General features: G+C 37.8%; 1 protein-coding gene across 1 annotated transcript in view; it reads left to right on the plus strand.

Annotated features, from left to right (window-relative positions):
* The window catches only part of LOC126456202 (glycerol kinase-like), a 213,854-nt gene that overhangs the window by 95,799 nt on the left and 96,614 nt on the right, over positions 1-21,441 (plus strand). The window contains exon 7 of the mRNA XM_050091956.1: positions 16,987-17,097. Within this exon, the coding sequence (XP_049947913.1) occupies positions 16,987-17,097 (111 nt within the window). The remainder of the gene's footprint in view (positions 1-16,986; positions 17,098-21,441) is intronic.

Raw genomic sequence — 21,441 nt, forward strand, 5'->3', positions numbered from 1 at the left:
GAAACCTGTGCAATTTGACACATTCCATATCCTTGTGATTGACTCACTGACTGGATCTATGGAACATGAAATAAATAAATAAAAATACTTTAATTGTTCAGGAAACTAACCATTCCTAAGGGAAAAATTACAAATATGGCTAAATACAGGGCTAACATGTGCAGTACTGTACCTCAGTATTCTGTATCACAGAGGAGTATTTCAGACATCAATCTCAGAAACACATTTCCCAAGAAAGTTATATGATTTCCTGTAGAAACTAAATTTTTATTTAATTCACCAGCAATGCTCAGAAAATGATTGTTAAATACTGTACATATATCTGATTTATCAGTAACAGAAATATTTTTACTACAAACTGACTCTATATTGTTGACGTGCTGCTTCACAACTGACCATATGGTTTCAATTTCATCCTGTGAATTAGCTATTCTATTTGCGTACAACATACTCTTTGCCTTCCTAATAACTTTTTTAAGCACCTTACAGTACTGTTTGTAATGGGCTACTGTAGCTTAATTGTGACTGATTCTAACATTTTGATATAATTCCCACTTTGTTCTACATGATATCCTTATCCCACTAGTCAGCCACCCAGGCTGCCTTTTACTGCTAGTACCCTGTTTAGAATGCTGTAATGGAAAGCAACTCTCAAAGAGCATGAGAAATGTGTTATGGAAAGCATTTCATTAGTCATCTATGTTATTGACACTATAAACATCCTGCCACTCTTGTTCTTTGTTGAGGTTCAAAAAATTCTCTATTTCTGTTGGATTAACTTTCCTACATAGTTTGTAATTATATGTGACATTTTTTTAGCACAAAAGCCTTTTAGTGTCAAAATTTGTGCATCATGGTCTGAAAGGCCATTCCCCCCTTTACTAACAGAATGCCGATCTAGGAATGAAGAATGAATAAAGATATTGTGTATGGCTGTGCTATTGTTCCCCTGCACCCTAGTTGGAAAAAACACAGTCTGCATCAGATTGTATGAATTTAGGAGACCACCAACATCCTCTGTCTTACGCCATAGTATACAAAATTTATACTGAAGTCACCGCATAGAACTAATTTCTGGTACTTCCTACAAAGTGAACAAGAATCCTCTCTAGCTTGAGCAGAAATGCTCTGAAGTCAGAGTTAGGGGACCTATAAACAACAACAATTAGAAGTTTAGTTTCATTAAATTCAACTGCCCCTGCACAACATTCAAATATCTGTTCAGTGTTGTGTCGTGATATGTCTATGGACTCAAATGGGATACTGTTTTTTATGTATATGGCCACAACCGCACCCCGCGAGGAACTACTTGAAAAACAGCCAGCTAACCTGTGTCCTGGTAAAGGAAGCCTCTGAATTGTTAAACTATTTAAGTGGTGCTCCAATATACCAATAATTTCAGAGTCAACATCTATAAGCAGTTCACGAACTTTATCTCTAATAACTCTTATATTTTGATGAAATATGCTAATTCCTTCTCTACTTGGAAACATGACATCCTCTGAAGGTGAGCCCTTACTTAGAGGGATTTCCTTTAAGCAGCTATACCTATCAGCTGACTTCAATTTAGAAAATGTGCAGCTCTAACACCAACTACTACAGGAATTTTTCCATGAGTGATCCTACCACCACCCGCTACACTGTCACCTATAAGCTTTGCCAGCCTCCAGTTCCCATACCTATTAAGGTGCAGGCCTTGCCTAGCGAAACCCGATCTACTGATAGACTCAACTGGCACCACTGAAATGTGGCCCATGCCATCTGCCATCAGGGCGTACTCCAGCCCCATGTTAATGCACTTAACAGCTGCATTAAGATGAGGCTGATCATGATGCTGAATCAGTTGCACGAAATGCACACTAGTGTAACCAGTTTGAGTAGCTATATTTACCAGGTCACCACCTACATTCCCCATCCCTATCAAGACTGTTCCCTGCTCCACCCACTATCACTATCTGATCCTCCTCTGTAAAATTCCTACATAGCTCCCCTATGCTGTCAGTCACCTAATCCCACCCTACACTAGGCATCACACTGCTGGTGGCTTGTTGCTTACTCCCCAACACTTCCTGCAACTGCTGGCCCATACCTCTACCATACAAACTACCTAGCAACAGGACCGTCTTCTTTCTGTTAGATTTGGCAGGTCACCTAGGCCTCCTAACTGCTGAGAACTGCTGCATGTTCCCTACACCTACAGCTACAAGAGGCTCCTCTCTGCTCAACTCTGACAGTCGGTCAAATAAATTGCATATACGCAATGTATAACTGTCAGAATACCTCCTACTCCTAGCTGTCTTCTTGCCAACTGCCAGTTCGCTCCACTATCAACTTATTTCTACTACAGATTCTGCATTCCCAGGAGAGGATCTCACTAGAATGCCCACTGGCTTCCCCACTGCATTCCCCCCAATGAAAGTACTTTGAACAAATCCCACACCATAACCCACTACTCAACGACCTACAACAGAGCCCACACTTCTCACTCATGGTAAAATTTTACAGTTTTGAAAAAACTGTGTGTCTACATTACCTAAATTCAGTTACATCAGGGAACTATTTATGGAACAAACAATAGCGGTCTCAAAATTCTCTCTCTATAAAGAAATCAACTACTTATATTAATACTACTGAACCACAAGTAATACCAATACTGACAAAACTTCACAAAATTATTAGCAGCCACTGGAACACTCAATGAAGTTAAAGCACTGAATTAAAATTTACTGAAATATTTCACTAAAAACAATAAGAAACATCAGCTGAAAACTAAAGGATGAAATTTACTAAATGACTTCTACACACAGAAAACTCTAAAAAGCACAATGAGCGAATGTTTCCAAAAGTTTATTAAAGCGTTATTTTGCCACAAACAGCATAAAACACCGCTGAAGATTATCAAATTTAATAACTGCATAACAATGCACAAATAACTTTGTCAGTACTTAGCTTTATAACCACTACAGCTGCAGCTGCATGCTGCAAAATGTAAACACACTACTGAGGCATGAGGCTTGGACAAACGATGTAAGCACACTCGTGAATAACAGACCATTTGAGTCAATAACACAGCAAGAAAAACTAAGATTAATGAAAATCCACTAATAAGTTACTTTTATAGCAAATATTAACACAAATAAACTTTAAAATAATTAACTGAAGACTAAAACTTTATAAAATATTGATGAGCAATTTCAACAGCAGTCCAGCACATGTGACATCACACCAAATATCATCCCTGCTTCACCCTATACAATAACCTGATCGTGTTTACCAAAATATTCACACAGATTTTCTGTCTTCTGTTACATGGCTAAGTTTGTCAATTGGCTTCACAATACTTGTGATGTGGTACCCTGTTCCTAATTTTCTCTGTTGCATTTGGCCTACACCCCTCCAGTGGCTACTACTTGGCATCAAGATTTAATTCTTCCTATTTTCTTTTGGTACCAACATAACACTGAGTTTCTTTACTAGAAGTCTGCTGCTTTGTACTGTGACCTACAGTTGGATGAGGCTCTTCCCATCCTTTGTCATGTAACAAATCAAATTTATTCAATACTGTAATCTTAAATGTAGAATAAGAACTTGAAGAACTGTTCCCCTTTACTCAGTTTCCACAATTTTTTTCCCACTTCAACCAATCTAGTTCAGATTTCACATTTTGTAATTCAGTCTGAAGGGCACAACTCTTTCCTTGTGTTCAGCGATTCTCTTGTCTTTCCTCCAGAGACTGCAGTTTCACGGCAGAGATTCACTGTGTTCCCCATTCAGTTCCCCTCTTCAGTCACCCCAGTGAAATTCCAGCCCACAGCCTACACATACCACTCCCTCTTTGACTACTCTAAGACAACATCCACACTCATCAGGCATTGCAACACAGATTACATGCTGAAAAATATAATTAAGTCACTTAACATACCTTACACTATATGAATTTTCGTTATTTATGAGCCAAAAAAATAAGCTTATAGGTTAACACTTCAGGTGCATGATATAACATTAAAAGTTAGTTATTTTTGCTCACAACAAGAACTCAGCACTCACTTATCTGTGCCTCTTAATTAGCTTCATTATAATATCAAGACGAGTACAGATCTCTCAAAAACGTCACCTCCATTTCAAGATATGCTATGCTCTGGTTGGGTAGATGGCTGTTGAGGCAAAACACTCATTAGTGGCCATTATCTGAGGCACCTGCCACATCTCAACTGTGTTATGATACGTTAGGAATTTACTAAAGGAGGAAACATGGACTAAAATGTAAAGATACAAAAATACAGATGAGAAGTTCAGCATATTAATGAATATATTTACACATTATTTTAACATGTCACTTCCAGCTAAAAATCAGAAAATCAAGTGTAGTAGGCTTACCAGAAAAAAATGCTGGTTGATAACAGGTATAAAAAAGTTATGTGCTGAAAAATGAAGATTATATGAGATCATCAAGTCTTCCACAGTATCCAATGAATTCCTTGCGTATTTCAAGAATTATAAAATGATATGTAAAAAAGTGATCAAAGAAGCTAAGGTAATGGCAAATGACTGCTATATAAATAATCCCAATAACAAAATGAAAGCTGTATGGAGTTTAGTGAAACAGCAAACTGACAATGTTTCTCCTCAAAATTCCAGTATTAAATTGAATTGTAATGGCAAAGAAATTAATGATCCTAAAGAAATAGCAAAGTGTTCAATACTTATTTTAGCAATATAAGAGAGCAATTAATTGCTGAAATCAAACCTTGTGATACAAACTGCCCAGTATCATCTGTAAATACCAACATAAACTCTACTTCACTGTTTCTCTTTCCATCAACCCTGTAAGAAGTCCTGTCAGTTATCAGAACTTTAAAAGTGAATCATTCCACTGGAATAGATGGCATCCCAGACAGCCTTATTAAAAAAAATGTGGAGACCTCATTATTGAAACATTAGCTCACCTTTTCAATAGTTCCTTTCAAACCTGAATTTTCCCATCATGCCTAAAAACAGTTAAGTTCAAACCACTATTCAAAAGAGGTAAAAAGGATGAAGTGGCTAACTACAGGCCCATTGCTCTACTACTATCTGCCTTCTCAAAAACCATAGAAAAAATTTTTCAAAGAAGAGTAGTAGATTTTCTGGAAGAGCACAGCACAACATGGTGTCAGGAAAGGCCGAACAACTGATACAGCAATTTTTGGTGTATTAACTGAAGTACTTCAGAAACTAGATAATAGTGAAAATGTCATTGGAATATGTCTAGATCTCTCTAAGGCTTTTGATATCATAGATAACAGAGAACTATTGCCTAAGCTTGACAACATGGGGATTAGAGGAACATCTAACAACTGGATAAAGTCATACTTAAGTGGTTGAAAACAAGTGGTTGAAGTGCAAAATCAAAATTTCATCATACTCACTCAACACTATTCAAACTATGAAACCATTGAATGTGGAGTGCCACCAGGCTCAGTTTTGGGACCTCTTCTATTTCTGTTATATGTGAATGACCTAAACAAATTCTGTGAGAACATCATCCAGTTTTCTGATGATACAAGTGTGCTAGTGAGTGGGAAAGAACTGGAAATGATTCAGAAGTCTACAACAGAGACACTGAACAATACTGAAAACTGATTCACTCACAACAAATTGGTAATAAATACAGGTAAGACAGTGGCACTAAATTTCTATAATGCGAGAAAAGGTGAGCAAACTGTCCAGATTCAGATATCTGACAAAGATCTTCAGAATGTAGACAACGTTAAGTTCTTGGTTGTATGGCTCCAAGATAATGTTAAATGTGGGACGCATATTGAAAAAGTCTGTAAGGTATTAAGCACTACATACTACTTAATGAGAATATTAGAGGGATGCTGCAACAAAGATTCTCTGAAAACTGTGTATTATGCCTATTTATACTCACAACTGAAATATGAAATTATTTTCTGGGGTAACTCTTCTCTTAGCCAAAAGCTCTTTTTAGGCTACAAAAAAGAATTATAAGAATAATGGAAAGTGTAACATGGAACAAAACCTGTAGACCACTCTTTAAAAAGCTAGAAATCCTTCCACTTCCATGAATATACATGTATGAGATAACACTGTTTGTGAAAAAATATTCAATGGAAAATCCTACTCTCTTTTAGGAAAATGAAAATCTCCACTCCTATAATACCAGGCAAAAAGGAAACTTTCATTTAGAGCCCACCAACAACACCCTGAATAAAAAAAGAACCCTGTATTATGGGAAAGTTATTTATAATAAACGTCCCCCACAAATTACATCAATAAATGAACTAGCAAATTTCAAGTCAACTGCTAAGGCATATTTGACTCATCACTGCTTCTATAGCCTCCATGAGTTCCTTCAGGAAGTTCGCTAACGATTTGTGTCTTTGCCTTAGTGATGTCTCATATAAATGTTACTAGAACTTAAAAGATTTACCATGTAAATGTTGCTGTAATATGAATATATAGTACAATGCATGCTCTTTCTGCTTTAAAATATCTACTCTTTATTTTTGTATAATATTTGCTCTGTATATTGTAACTCAGTGACCATTTAATGTAGAAATAATAAAATTAATGCAAATTTAGTGTTATATTTTTTTACATTGACTTGTCCTACATCATAATGTACTATTTGTGTACTATATGATTACCAGGAGCAATAAAACTCTACTATACTCTACTCTACTAGCTCTGGTGCATGGGGCTCTGTCTTAGTTGACTTGTAAGCCTCTAGCTTCTTGTGTGATTGAAATCAAACTTTTCAACTCTTCTTCTTTAACTCTCAGCAACAACATAACCAGTCCCATTTGACATAACTAAAGTGATATTCAGTAAGGAGTGCAGAACACAATCTTCTTCTCAGAAAGTCTTTTAAAAGACAGGACTTGTAAGTACAAACATCAACTTCTCAGTAATAACTAGATTCCAAGAAGCTAAATATCTAGAGATTATGTCATTGAAATAGAGCTACATATCACCTTGAATTATAGCAAAGGTGCTGTTTCTTGCAGAGACATAATGGACTCTTGTCTAAAGAGGAATTAAAAAACTGGTGGGTTACCAAAATGTATATGCACCGTATCTTCACTATATATTCCCTCCATCAACAGGTAGACTAGGAAGCAATTACTAGCTTGATCAATAAGTTCCACAAACCATTGAAATCTACTGCCCCTTGTGTGGGTATTTTAATGCTTGGAATGTCTGGATCCCCTATACTATTTTCACTCAGTGTAGAGCTGTTGAGAACAAGTTCAGTGGTGCAATGACAGATTCTGTGAGGAGCAGGTAACAGAGTCTGCCTCAATTCAAACACCTGGCCACCTGAATAACCTTGGAGCCTTTCAAGTAGGAAGGCCAGATATCAACATATTATAAATGGAAGGAAGCTGAGGTCATGAGAACTACGAACAGTTTCACCAACAATTCATTTGTATTGAGAGCATCAGGAGGATTTCAGGGAGAGGTAAGAGGTGTCCAATAATATTAAAGTCTCAAGACCAACCTGTCAGACATAGCCCAGACAGTGGTGGAACTTTTTGTTAGCATTACCCCACTGTCAATCAGGATCCAGTTTTCTAGAGCCACCAAGTTGTCATTGAGTGAAAGGTTTGTATGATGACTACCACCATTAAAGAGGCATACGACTAACTCTTATCCATTAAGGAGCTGGATTTTCATTATTTGCAGCCCGTGGCCCATCACAAGGTCGTGATAGGGTGTATTACAGCACATTGTGGTACTTTACAGATATAAGACCAGGAATCTTCCTTGTGTTATTTGAGTCCTCCTTTAGAAATAGAGGAAGGAGCATACATGCTCTTGTGGCTATTATAGTGCTGCCCTCACGAGCTGTTTAGGAAAAAATTTAGATGGACAGCCACCCTTTTCTGGATCTTAGCATAGATACAGCTTCTTAGTTACTTTCAATGTGGATTCAAGAGGTATCATTATTCCAGCTTTGGTAATCTGACCCTGCTGGAGCAACAAGAAACTGAATTTGTCAATAACCTTTAGTATCTGGATCCAGTAGGTAGGCTGTAGTTAAAGCCAATCTAGGAGTTAATTATATGTTATGCTGTGTGATTGCCAGCCAGACATACAGGGCCACTACAGAACTGCTATTATCAGTTTGTTAGTAATCAAAGTGTCCTAAGTCCTGGTTTTGAACCTCACTACTGCTTAAATTTGAATAAAAATCAACAACAACAGTGGCCGATGGCTTCTGGCATTGTTCTGCCTATGGCCTTATCAAAGAGATTGGATTAAATGACACAGGTTCAGAGCAATCTATTGTCCTTGGTGTGGGAACTACCCCTAAAAGGTAGATGGATCCACAATGATCAACAACATGAGAATGCAGAAGGCAGTGTAAACCACTGCATTAAAGACACATAATGTGCATCCACAGGACTTGTGGGCTGTAATTGGAAAAAAGTGTCATGGTAATGTCGTCATTGGCAAAATATTCCAAACTAGTCCCCCATTTGGATCATCAACAGGGGGCTGCCAAGAAGGAAGTGACCATGAAAAAAGACTGAGTAAGTAATGAAAAGGCAATGTTCTACGAGTTAGGATGTCAGATGGTAGAAGTTTGAATGTTGTACAGAAGCCAGAAAATCTGAAAAGGGAAATGGTAAGGCTCAATCTAGTTATTGTGGGGGTCAGTGAAGTGAAATGGAAAGAAGACAAGGATTTCTGATCAGATAAGTGTAGGATAATATCAACAGCAGCAGAAAATGGTATAATAAGATTAGGGTCATTATGAATAGGAATGTAGAGCAGAAGTGAGTTACTGTGAACAGTTCATTGTTAGGGTTCTTCTCATTAGAACTGACAGCAAACCAACACAGACAACAACAGTTCAGGTATACATGCCGATGTCGCAAGCAGAGAGTGAAGAGATAGAGAAAGTATGTGAGGATATTGAATGGGTGATTGAGTGCATAACAAGAGAAATTAAAATGTAATAGTCATGAGGGGCGGCATGCAGCTGAAGGGGAGGGAATAGAAGAAAGGCTTACTGGAGAATATGGGCTTCTTAGTAGAAATAAGAGAGGAGAAAGACTGATTAATTTCTGCAGTAGATATTAGTTAGTAATAGCGAATACTCTATTCAGACATCACTAGAGGGGGAGGAATGCTTGGAAAAGGCCAACAGAAATGGGAATATTTCAGTTAGATTACATCATGGTCAGGCAAAAATTCCAAAATCAGATATTGGGTTGTAAGGTGTACCCAGGAGCAGACATAAACTCAGATCACAATTTAATGATGATGAAGACTACACTGAAGTTTAAGAGATTAGATGGGAAGAATCAATGCACAAAGAATTGGGAATATGGAAATACTAACGAATGAAGAGAGACAGTTCGAGTTCTCTGGGACTGTAGATGCTGCAACAATGAATAGCTCAGTGGGCTGTGCAGTTGAAGAGGATTGAACATCTCTGAAAAGTGCAGTCACTGATATTGGAAAGAAAACCATAGGTACAAGGAAAGTCATTGTGAAAAAACCATGGATAACAGATGAAATACTTCAGGTGACTGAACAAAGAAGGAAGTACAAAAACGTTCAAGGAAACTTAGGAGTGCAGAAGAAATACAAGCCACTTAAAAATGAAATAAATGGGAAGTGCAAGGAAGCAAAGGCAAAACGGCTGCATAAAAACTCGAAAGAAATCAAAAAGAAATGATTTTTGGAAGGAGAGACTGAGCATATAGAAGATTCAAAACAACTTCTGATGAAATTAAAAGCAAGGGAGGTAACATTAAGAGTGCATTGGCAAACCTACTGTTAAATGCAGAGGAGAGAGCAGATAGGTGGAAAGAGTACATTGGAGACCTCTACAAGGGGGGAAACTTTTCTTATGATGTGATAGAAGAAGAAACAGGAGTTGTCAGGGAAGAGATAGGCAATCCAGTATTAGAATCAGAATTTAAAAAGAGCTTTGGAAGACTTAAGATCAAATAAGGTGGAAGGGATAGCTAACATTCCATTGGAATTTCTAAAACCATTGGGAGAAGTGGCAACAAAATGACTATTCACATTTGTGTGGAGAATGTATGAGACTGGAAATGTACCATCATTTTTTTGGAAAAACATCATCCACACAACTCTGAAGATAGCAAGAGAAGACAAGACAAGTGCATGAACTGTTGCACAATCAGCTTAACAGGTCATACATCCAAATTGGTGGCAAGAATAATATACAGAAGAATGAAAAAATCAGGGATCTGTTAGATGATGATCAGTGTGGCTTTAGGAAAGATAAAGGCACCAGAGGCACTTCTGACGTTGCGGTTGGTAATGGGAGCAAGACTGAAGAAAAATCAAGACACATTTATAGGATTTGTCGACCTGGAGAAAGCATTAGACAATTTAAAATGGAGCAAGATATTTGAAATCCTGAGAAAAATAGGGGTAAGCTATAGGGAAAGTTGGGAAATATACAGTATGTATAAGAACCAAGATGCACCAATAAGACTGGAAGACCAAGAACAAAGTTCTCAGATTAAAAAGGGTGTAAGGCAGGGATATAGTCTTTCACTCCAAGTGTTCAATCTGTACATCAAAGAAGCAATGAGGGAATTAAAAGAGAGGTCAAGAATGGGATTTAAATTCGTTGTGAAAAGATATCACTGGTAAGATTTGGTGATGTCATTGCTATTATCAGTGAAAGTGAAGAAGAATTACAGTACATGGTGTTTGGAATGAACAGTCTAATGATTACAGAATATGGATTGAGAGTAAATTGCAGAAAGACAAAATTAATGAGAAGTAGCAGAAATGAGAACAGTGAGAAACTTCACTTCAGAATTTGGGATCACAAAGCAGATGAAGTTAAGGAATTCTGCTACTTAGGCAGCAAAACAACCCATTATGGATGGAACAAGGTGGACATAAAAAGTAGATCAGCATTGATAAAAAGGGCATTCCTGGCCAAGAGAAGCCTGCTAGGATCAAATACAGGTGTTAATTTGAGGAAGAAATTTCTGAGAATGTACATTTGGAGCTCAGCATTGTGTGGTAGTGAGACATGGACCATGGAAAACTGGAGCTGAAGAAATATGAAACCTTCATGATGTGGTGCTACACAAGAATGTTGAAAATTAGGTGGACTGATAAGGTAAGGAATGAGGAGGTTCTCTACAGAATTGGTGAGGAAAGGAAAGTAGGGAAAAACTGACAATAAGAAGGGACAGGATGATAGGACATCTGTTGAGACATGAGGGAATGACTGCCATGGTACTAGAGAGTAAAATCTGTAGAGGAAGACAAATATTGGAATACATCCAGCATATAGTTGAGGTCTTAGGTTGCAATTGCTGCTATGGGTAGACTCATGACTACCTGACTGGCCTTGAGAACTTTGTGTTTTTGTGTGTTCTTCATTTTGTATTTATAAATGGTAACTTGCAGGCCTGTTTAGTGCTGAGAATTTCAGACTTCTAGTGCATTATGGACTTAGTGTTTTTAAGTATTTGGAAGCCAAAAGCAGCACTGTCAATAGCAAGGAAATTTTTATCAACAATAAGAACACAAGAAATACCTGGAATTGAAGATTTTAAGCTGCAATGTCAAGAGCAGATGCAACACTTGTTAGCAAAAAATACAGTATGGACTCGTAAGCTGTATTGTCTTTTTTGTTACATAATGAAGCAGTGATGTACAGGGAAGTGTTTACGTCACTTCTTGGCTTTACAAGCAAAATCATTGGAGCACCAGAATGCTTTCCTTCTTTGCTTGATGTTGATGTAGATGTAGATGTATGGTAGGTGCTAGTTGTAGTTTCTGCTATACATTTTGTATTTTTGTGCAAGCTGAATCTGTTAGTTATTCCTAGTTGTTTACCATTCTCTGAAATTTGTGAATTGTTGGCCCCATTCTGTTGTAGTCATGAGGTGTGAACACCAATTTTTGAAGTTGCTGATACAATCAGGATCAATTAGCACAGAACAAATCAGGTCTATTGTGTGACAAAGGTCTTGCATTAACAGTAGCTCTCAAAAATTCCCTGGTAATTGAGTGGAATTTGTAAGGTGGAACAGAGGTAGCAGCATTGAATTTAGCCAAGTAGAAGTCCATTCAGTACCCAACCACTAAAGTCACAATACTAACAGGTCACCTCAACCTCCATCATAGTTGTAAAGCCTTATGAAAACTTACTGTAACTAACCTCTATTGACTCTCCTTGGTATTTACTTCAGTGCCTATGTATTACAATCAAGAATACTTTCATAATTGGAATAATTATTTTTATGACCATTGTAGACTATGTGTATTTTTTTTAGAGATATGATTAAGTTATAATCATTTAAATTGACTGGATTCTTGGATTATCATAGTGAAATGTAACATCACCTCATTTGTCTGTGAAAGATTCATTGCTACATCCTGTGACATTATTAGTAGTAATCAGTATACATAAATTGATTGAGGAGTGAGGGCTTTTGGCTGAGCAGTATATAGCTGGTAAGCTGCGAGGTGATGGCTGGACTGGGCAGGTAAGTGAGGACCAAACAGCAGCAGCAAGCCATCAAGCTGATCATTCAGTGAGTAGATGTTTCCAGGAATTTCCCATAAGGAAAGGAAACATAACTAAGGAACTGCATGACCTTACACACTAGCAGCTTGCCAAGGTTCTAGCTGTATTTGAAACTGATGGAGTAGCCAGAGATAGCTGTCATGTTTCCATGAGGTGTGCTGTTTGTAATTTAGCGAAGTCAAATCAAAAAGAAATGATATTCAAATGATGGATATCAAATATGTATATTGACATGGTCAGAATATTTGAAAACTGTATAGAATTATTCTTTTGACTAAAGAAGTTCGTCATGTGACATAGCTGAATGTGTGATAAAGTGTTAGATGCAGCTAGATGGGGCATAGTCGGTTCAATGCATCAACTTACAACATGATGAGGGGTATTTATTGTGAATTAATGTAGACCTTTGAGACTGAACATTGTTACTGGTGAGCTGATATTCAAATAGAATTGGGTGATCTATTTTATGTGGGGAATTTGTCCAAGGTAACATGTTAGTGCACTGCACGATGAATATTCTGCCAGTCTTGCTCTTTAATGAGGTTTGAAAAAGTCTCTCTTGCCATTGGATTAATATTTCTAAATAGATAGTGTTAAAATTTGTGCATTATGGTCTAAAAGGCATTTTACTCTTTTACTAACCAAATGCTCCTCTAGTAATGAAGAATGAACAAAAATGTTGTCTATAGTTGTGCTACTGTGCTAGTCGGAAAGAATGCAGTCTGCATCAGATGGTATGAATTTAGAGAATCTTTCAACATGTTTTTCCTTGTACAATCACTTAAAACATTAATATTAAAGTCATTACAAACAGCTAACTTTTGGTACTTTCTGTAAAGTGAGCCAAGAACTCAATCTGGCTCAAAAAGAAGAGTTATGGGTCCTATAGATAATTATAATTAAAAGTGTAGTTTCATTACATTCAGCTATTCCTGCGCTGTATTCAGTGACCTGTTCAGTGCAGTATGTCAACAGATTCAAATGGAAAACCATTTTCCATGTATATGGCTACATTACAACTCTGCAAAGTGCTCCGTGAAAAATATCCAGCTAATCTGTGTTCCAATAGCCTCTAAACTGCTATATTGTGAAAGTAGAGCTCTGATATTCCAGTAATGTCACAATCAGCATCAACAAGCAGTTCACTAACTTTATATCTAATATCTCTTATATTGTGATGAAACATGTTTATTCCTTTGTTGTTACATACCTCTCCTTTTTGAACATGGTTCCTTTGTTAGACTTCAGAGATACCTATCACCTGACTTCAGTCTGAAAAAAAGTGCAGTCCTAGCACTGGTTACCACTTAGTGTTGTTCCCATGAGTGATTCCAACACCCCCCACTACACTGTCACCTATAAGTTTTGACAGCCTCCCCTTCCCACATTTACTGAAATGCAGATTGTAACTAATGAAGTGTGACCTATTGATAGACTCAGCTGGTACCACTGCAAAGTGAACCATACTCTCTAATAGTCAGTGCCTTCTTAAGTCCCATGTTAATATGCCTAACAGCTATATTAAGATAGGCCAATTGTGACACTGGAACAGCTGCATGAGTTGCATATTTGTTTTACTAGTTTGAATAGCCATCTTTTCCAGGTCACCACCTATGTCATGCTTTCTATCCTCATCAAGACTATTCCCAGCTCCATGTACAATCACTATCTGATCCTCTTTTGTAAAACTACTATGTAGCTGATCTATGTTATCAGTCACTTAAGCCAATTCTACACTAGGTTTCACAATGCTGGTGACCTGGTGCTCACGCCCCAGCACTTCCTGCAGTGGTTGGCCTACACCTGTGCCATGAGAACTATGTAACACTAGAACCTTGTTCTTTCTATTTGAATTTACAACTGGTAGGCATAATAGCTGCTGAGGTCTGGTGCATGTTTTCTACACCCACAACAACAAAAGACTCATCTCCACTAAGCCCTGACAATTGGTCAAATCTATTGGTGATACACCAAGTGAAACTATCTCAATATATTCTTTTCCAAGCAGCCTTATTACTAAATGCCAGTTCTCATACCCCAGCCCTCTTCTCCCTCCTCATCTTATCGAGTTACCCCCTAGAGTTTTCTAACTGCACCTGAAGGACACAGATCTTACATTCCTGCTCTTTTATTCACTTATTTTTCCTACATACTCTGCAATTCCAGATGCCCAGAATGTCCACTGACTTCTCCATTATGTTCTCCCTCTCCCCAATGTAAAAACTTATTACAAATCTCACACTGTAGCCCACTACTCACGAACCTACAACAAAGCCCACACTTCTCACTTGTACAATTGTCAAAGAAAACTATATGTCTATGTTACCTAAATTATGCCACTACTTGAGGGTAAATTTCAAGAAATTCAACTGTAAATGATGCCTACAGTATCAGATCAAAACCCTCTCCAGATTTCAAGTTTCTATCCGTAGCCGTATGGACTGGGTGATGATGAGTTGGTCAGTCAGGACATTTCCCTTTATATATATAGACTACAACAGTTTCTGCAATAAGTGATAGCCTAACATGTAAATTAATCTGCTTTGTTTGTTTGAATTCACTTATGATATATGGCATTATGATCTGGGGTAACTCTTCCCACTGACAATGGTTATTTTTGGCTCATAAGCAGGCAGTTCAAGCAATGTGGTGTAAGTTCATAAACCTCTTGTTGACATTTGTTCAGGAGTCTGGGATAGAGATATTGGCCTCTAAAGATGTATTTTGGCTATTGCTGCCCATTCTGTCCTGACCAATCCTGATAAAGTGGGTGTTCAATTGTTCTCCTGGTCAACAAATTCTTCATGTGTCCCACCCATTGCAGATATTTTGTGGGTTGCACAGAGACTGGCTTGCCACTGCTGGCCAGCCATTATGGTTGATGAACTCAGGCACAGAGCTGAAGCTGCATTGAATGATGTTCCTGTATCTGTTACCTAAACTCATTTGATTTCATGTACAGTTGATTTAGAGCTGTTGTTACTGTCAGAGGTGGCACCAGTGTGTTCTAAATTTCACAACCTATTTATCGCTACATTATTTACAAATTTAATCATATATACCTACTACTATACTATACATCTACTTTACTTAATGCCAATCTAGTGTTACAGTTTTATAGCCAGTGGTGCACATATTCAGTGGGACAGCCATTGCTAGGCAGCTCTAAGGAATTATAACTGAATTTGAGCATAATGCCAATTGTTCAGAACCTGCAGTATCCAGATGTATTGAGTGTGTGAGAACAGCAGATTTTTGTATCATTACCAAAATGGGTTCTACCTTCACAACCAACGTTCCAACATCTGCTGCCCCAGCTTAGTGACTGTGATGATCCACCATCTCAGGCCTCAAACTCTATGGTGTTTCTAATCATGATCTGGGAGTCAGTGGAAACATCTTTTCCAGAAAAGCTTTTAGCACGAGGACCTTCCTGGTGTGTATAGACCATTGTTCTTAGATACATAGTGCATAGGACTCAAGAGTGCTTATATAAGCAGTATGTCTCTCTTTGATGACAAAAACCATAGATAATTTTACAAAAGGCAAGCTTCCTTGGGTGGAAGACAAAGGTAGCAAATATGTAAAGCTGAAAACTGAGGTCTGGAATATTGCTGCCAGAATAGTAATAGAGAAACAAAATATTGGAATCTTTAGAGCAACACTCTAATTTAAATTTGGAACATCTGAGTTCAAGTCCAGTTATGGGACAGAGTTTTGATTTGACAAGAATTTTTATCTTTCTATCCTTTTATTTTTCGAGAAAATCTTATGTAGAAACCCTTCCACCATTTGTGTGGAGTGATTTGAGGAGGTAAAAGGAACATGGCTAATGCAGAATTTTAACTCATAATCTCTTAAAATGTCTCTTGCTTGTGTTATCTTACACCACCATATTTGTGAAGGAGTGGTGATAAAGAGAGGATAATGCTCCATGATAATAACCAAAATGTTATGTGATGTAGAGTATTAAATGTGAACAGCCTTTCCAGTGCTTCTTAATGTCATCATTCTCGTCACTGTTCCTTTCTCAGGACTGTCAAAGAAGTGCTATATGGAGTATCACTATTTGCTTTGAATTTGTTTGAAGATTATTTCGTGACTTTCAGTTTTTGAGTATTCTACTCGTTCTTTAATTTCTTTCTGCGTGTATTCTCCTGTGTAACTCATGAGGCTATTTAAGTGTTATTCTTTTACATTTTGCAACTGTGGTTCCTAATATATATTGTATTGGTGAATTATCTTTCATCAGAGTAGAAACTGTGAAATAAACTGAACAGGCACATTTATAAGGCTACACTATTGTAAAATAAAACATATTTACATTGTGATTGTAAAACTGTTTAGTTGCAAACACTGCAATTGGAATAGTAAAGTACATTAATTTGTTCCATGTTTTAAAGTTCCTATGTAATTATAAGTGAAATTTTATGAATTAGATTTTAGGTAACCAGCAATCAGCATTGATTGGAGAAATGTGTCTAAATGAGGGAGAGGCAAAGAGTACTTACAGAGCTGGTTGTTTTGTGGTCTACAATACTGGCACAACAGTAAGTTCACACTACTTAAGTGACATAAATGAATTTTATTTTCATTATTATTATTATTTGAATATATCTCTGAAAGCATCACATACACCTAACTGAAATTGTTGCTTGTTAAATTCGTACACACTTAATTTGTATATTAATACCAAAAATAACTTCCCCCCATGAACCGTGGACCTTGCCACTGGTGGGGAGGCTTGCATGCCTCAGCGATACAGATGGCCGTACCGTAGGTGCAACCACAACGGAGGGGTATCTGTTGAGAGGCCAGACAAATGTGTGGTTCCTGAAGAGGGGCAGCAGCCTTTTCAGTAGTTGCAGGGGCAACAGTCTGGATGATTGACTGATCTGGCCTTGTAACAATAACCAAAATGGCCTTGCTGTGCTGGTACCGCGAATGGCTGAAATCAAGGGGAAACTACAGCCGTAATTTTTCCTGAGGGCATGCAGCTTTACTGTGTGGTTAAATGATGATGGCGTCCTCTTGGGTAAAATATTCCGGATGTAGAATAGACCCCCATTCGGATCTCCGGGAGGGGACTACTCAAGATTGCGTTGTTATCAGGAGAAAGAAAACTGGCATTCTGTGGATCGGAGCGTGGAATGTCAGATCCCTTAATCGAGTAGGTAGGTTAGAAAATTTAAAAAGGGAAATGGATAGGTTAAAGTTAGATATAGTGGGAATTAGCGAAGTTCAGTGGCAGTAGGAACAAGACTTTTGGTCAGGTGAATACAGGGTTATAAATACAAAATCAAATAGGGGTAATGCAGGAGTAGGTTTAATAATGAATAAAAAAATAGGAGTGCGGGTAAGCTACAACAAACAGTATAGTGAATGCATTATTATGGCCAAGATAGACACGAAGCCCACGCCTGCTACAGTAGTACAAGTTTATATGCCAACTAGCTCTGCAGATGATGAAGAAATTGATGAAATGTATGATGAGATAAAAGAAATTATTCAGATAGTGCAGGGAGACAAAAATTTAATAGTCATGGGTGACTGGAATTTGAGTGTAGGAAAAGGGAGACAAGGAAACATAGTAGGTGAATATGGATTGGGGGTAAGAAATGAAAGAGGAAGCCGTCTGTTAGAATTTTGCACATAGCATAACCTAATCATAGCTAACACGTGGTTCAAGAATCATGAAAGAAGGTTATATACGTGGAAGAATCCCGGAGATACTAAAAGGTATCAGATAGATTATATAATGGTAAGGCAGTGATTTAGGAACCAGGTTTTAAATTGTAAGACATTTCCAGGGGCAGATGTGGACTCTGACCACAATCTATTGGTTATGAACTGCAGATTAAAATTGAAGAAACTGCAAAAAGTTGGGAATTTAAGGAGATGGGACCAGGATAAACTGACTAAACCAGAGGTTGTGCAGAGATTCAGGGAGAGCATAAGGGAACAATTGACGGCAGTGGAGGAAAGAAGTACAGTAGAAGAAGAATGGGTAGCTCTGAGGGATGAAGTAGTGAAAGCAGCAGAGGATCAAGTAGGAAAAAGACGAGGGCTAGTAGAAATCCTTGGGTAACAGAAGAAATATTGAATTTAATTGATGAAAGGAGGAAACAAAAACGCAGTAAATGAAGCAGGCAAAAAGGAATACAAACGTCTCAAAAATGAGATCGACAGGAAGTGCAGAATGGCTAAGCAGGCATGGCTAGAGGACAAATGTAAGGATGTAGAGGCTTATCTCACTAGGGGTAAGGTAGATACTGCCTAAAGTAAAATTGAAGAGACCTTTGGAGAAAAGAGAACCACTTGTATGAATATCAAGAGCTCAGATGGAAACCCAGTCCTAACCAAAGAAGCGAAAACAGAAAGGTGGAAGGAGTATATAGAGGGTCTATACAAGGGCGATGTACTTGAGGACAACATTATAGAAATGGAAGAGAATGTAGATGAAGATGAAATGGGAGATACGATACTGCGTGAAGAGTTTGACAGAGCACTGAAAGACCAATCCGAAACAAGGCCCCGGGAGTAGACAACATTCCATTAGAACTACTGACGGCCTTGGGAGAGCCAGTCCTGACAAAACTCTACCATCTGGTGAGCAAGATGCATGAGACAGGCGAAGTACCCTCAGACTTCAAGAAGAATATAATAATTCTAATCCCAAAGAAAGCAGGTGTTGATAGATGTGAAAATTACTGAACTATCTGTTTAATAAGTCACAGCTGCAAAATACTAACACGAATTCTTTACAGACAAATGGAAAAACTAGTAGAAGCCAACCTTGGGGAAGATCAGTTTGGATTCCGTAGAAATATTGGAACACGTGAGGCAATACTGACCTTACGACTTATCTTAGAAGGAAGATTAAGGTAAGGCAAACCTACATTTTTAGCATTTTTAGACTTAGAGAAAGCTTTTGACAATGTTGACTGGAATATTCTCTTTCAAATTCTAAAGGTGGCAGGGGTAAAATACAGGGAACGAAAGGCTATTTACAATTTGTACAGAAACCAGATGGCAGTTATAAGAGTCGAGGGGCATGAAAGGGAAGCAGTGGTTGGGAAGGGAGTGAGACAGGGTTGTAGCCTCTCCCCAATGTTATTCAATCTGTATATTGAGCAAGCAGTAAAGGAAACAAAAGAAAAATTTGGAGTAGGTGTTAAAATCCATGGAGAAGAAACAAAAACTTTGAGGTTCGCTGATGACATTGTAATACTGTCAGAGACAGCAAAGGACTTGGAAGAGCAGTTGAACGGAATGGACAGTGTCTTCAAAAGAGGATATAAGATGAACATCAACAAAAGCAAAACGAGGATAATGGAATGTAGTCAAATTAAGTCGAGTGATGCTGAGGGAATTAGATTAAAAAATGTGACGCTTAAAGTAGTAAAGGAGTTTTGCTATTTGGGGAGCAAAATAACTGATGATGGTTGAAGTAGAGAAGATATAAAATGTAGACCGTCAATGGCAAGGAAAGCGTTTCTGAAGAAGAGAAATTTGTTAACATCGAGTATAGATTTAAGTGTTAGGAAGTCGTTTCTGAAAGTATTTGTTTGGAGTGTAGCCATGTATGGAAGTGAAACATGGATGATAAATTGTTTGGACAGGAAGAGAATAGAAGCTTTCGAAATGTGGTGCTACAGAAGAATGCTGAAGATTAGATGGGTAGATCACGTAACTAATGAGGAGGTATTGAATAGAATTGGGGAGAAGAGGAGTTTGTGGCACAACTTGACGAGAAGAAGGGACCGTTTGGTAGGACATGTTCTGAGGCATCAAGGGATCACCTATTTAGTACTGGAGGGCAGCGTGGAGAATAAAAATCGTAGAGGGAGACCAAGAGATGAGTACACTAAGCAGATTCAGTAGGATGTAGGTTGCAGTAGGTACTGGGAGATGCAGAAACTTGCACAGGATAGGGTAGCATGGAGAGCTGCATCAAACCAGTCTCAGGACTGAAGACCACAACAACAACAACAACCAAAAATAAAAATTAGAGCAGTGAGCTATATTCAACTTACTAAAATATCTGCAGCTATAATTACAGAAAGTAATTAAGGAGGGTGGACTACCAGCAGTGTAAATCCCAAGATCTAAAAACGGTAGCTTTCTTCATTGAAAATGGGAATGTACAGGTCCAGTAAAGTGCTGAAAGAGATATGACAGCACACACAGCCTTGAGACAATACATTGACATGAAACACACAATAGTAAGGGAAAATAATACCTTAGGTTAAATTAACAGAGAAGTAATAATTACAGAAGCCTAGTTCTGTTCTGACATCAGAGGTTATAGTGTATGAGGGAAAAGGTAAAGATAAATAAGCTTCTTTGTGAATGTGAATAATTTTTTTAGAGTGCAAAGGTACACAGAAAGTGAAACACAATATAAAAATAAAAGAATAATTTTTATGTTATCCATTTACAGTTTCTTTCCTCAAACTCCTTTTCCCTTTTAGGCAAACATAGGTAGCACACACGATACAATATCAAGTAGCCTCACCTATTGTCTTTCTGTCACTACTGTTGTCAGTTAACTTAAGGGACAAAAGTCATATGCACCGTCCACCTGGAAAACATGTGAACTTCTTCCTGTATACTACTATGTTTTAACTCTTTGTGCATTGTATTTTCTCAGTTAGAGACTGGAACCAGTTCAGCATTTGCCTAAACAAGTGTGGAAAACCACCTAAAAATTCCAGATGGCCAGCGCACCAAGTTTTAAATCGTTAATTGGAATGGTGTGCTGTCTTTCTTCTCTTCAAAATCATACAAATATCATACAAGAAGGATTGTCATAGGTGGGAGGCTAGACCAAAAAATGATGGTGCTCCACACACGTTCTGCTGTAGTTTGCTTCTATTGTAAATCTACTTGCT

Source organism: Schistocerca serialis, chromosome 2 (genome assembly GCF_023864345.2).
Source record: "Schistocerca serialis cubense isolate TAMUIC-IGC-003099 chromosome 2, iqSchSeri2.2, whole genome shotgun sequence".
Classification (NCBI taxonomy): Eukaryota; Metazoa; Arthropoda; class Insecta; order Orthoptera; family Acrididae; genus Schistocerca; species Schistocerca serialis.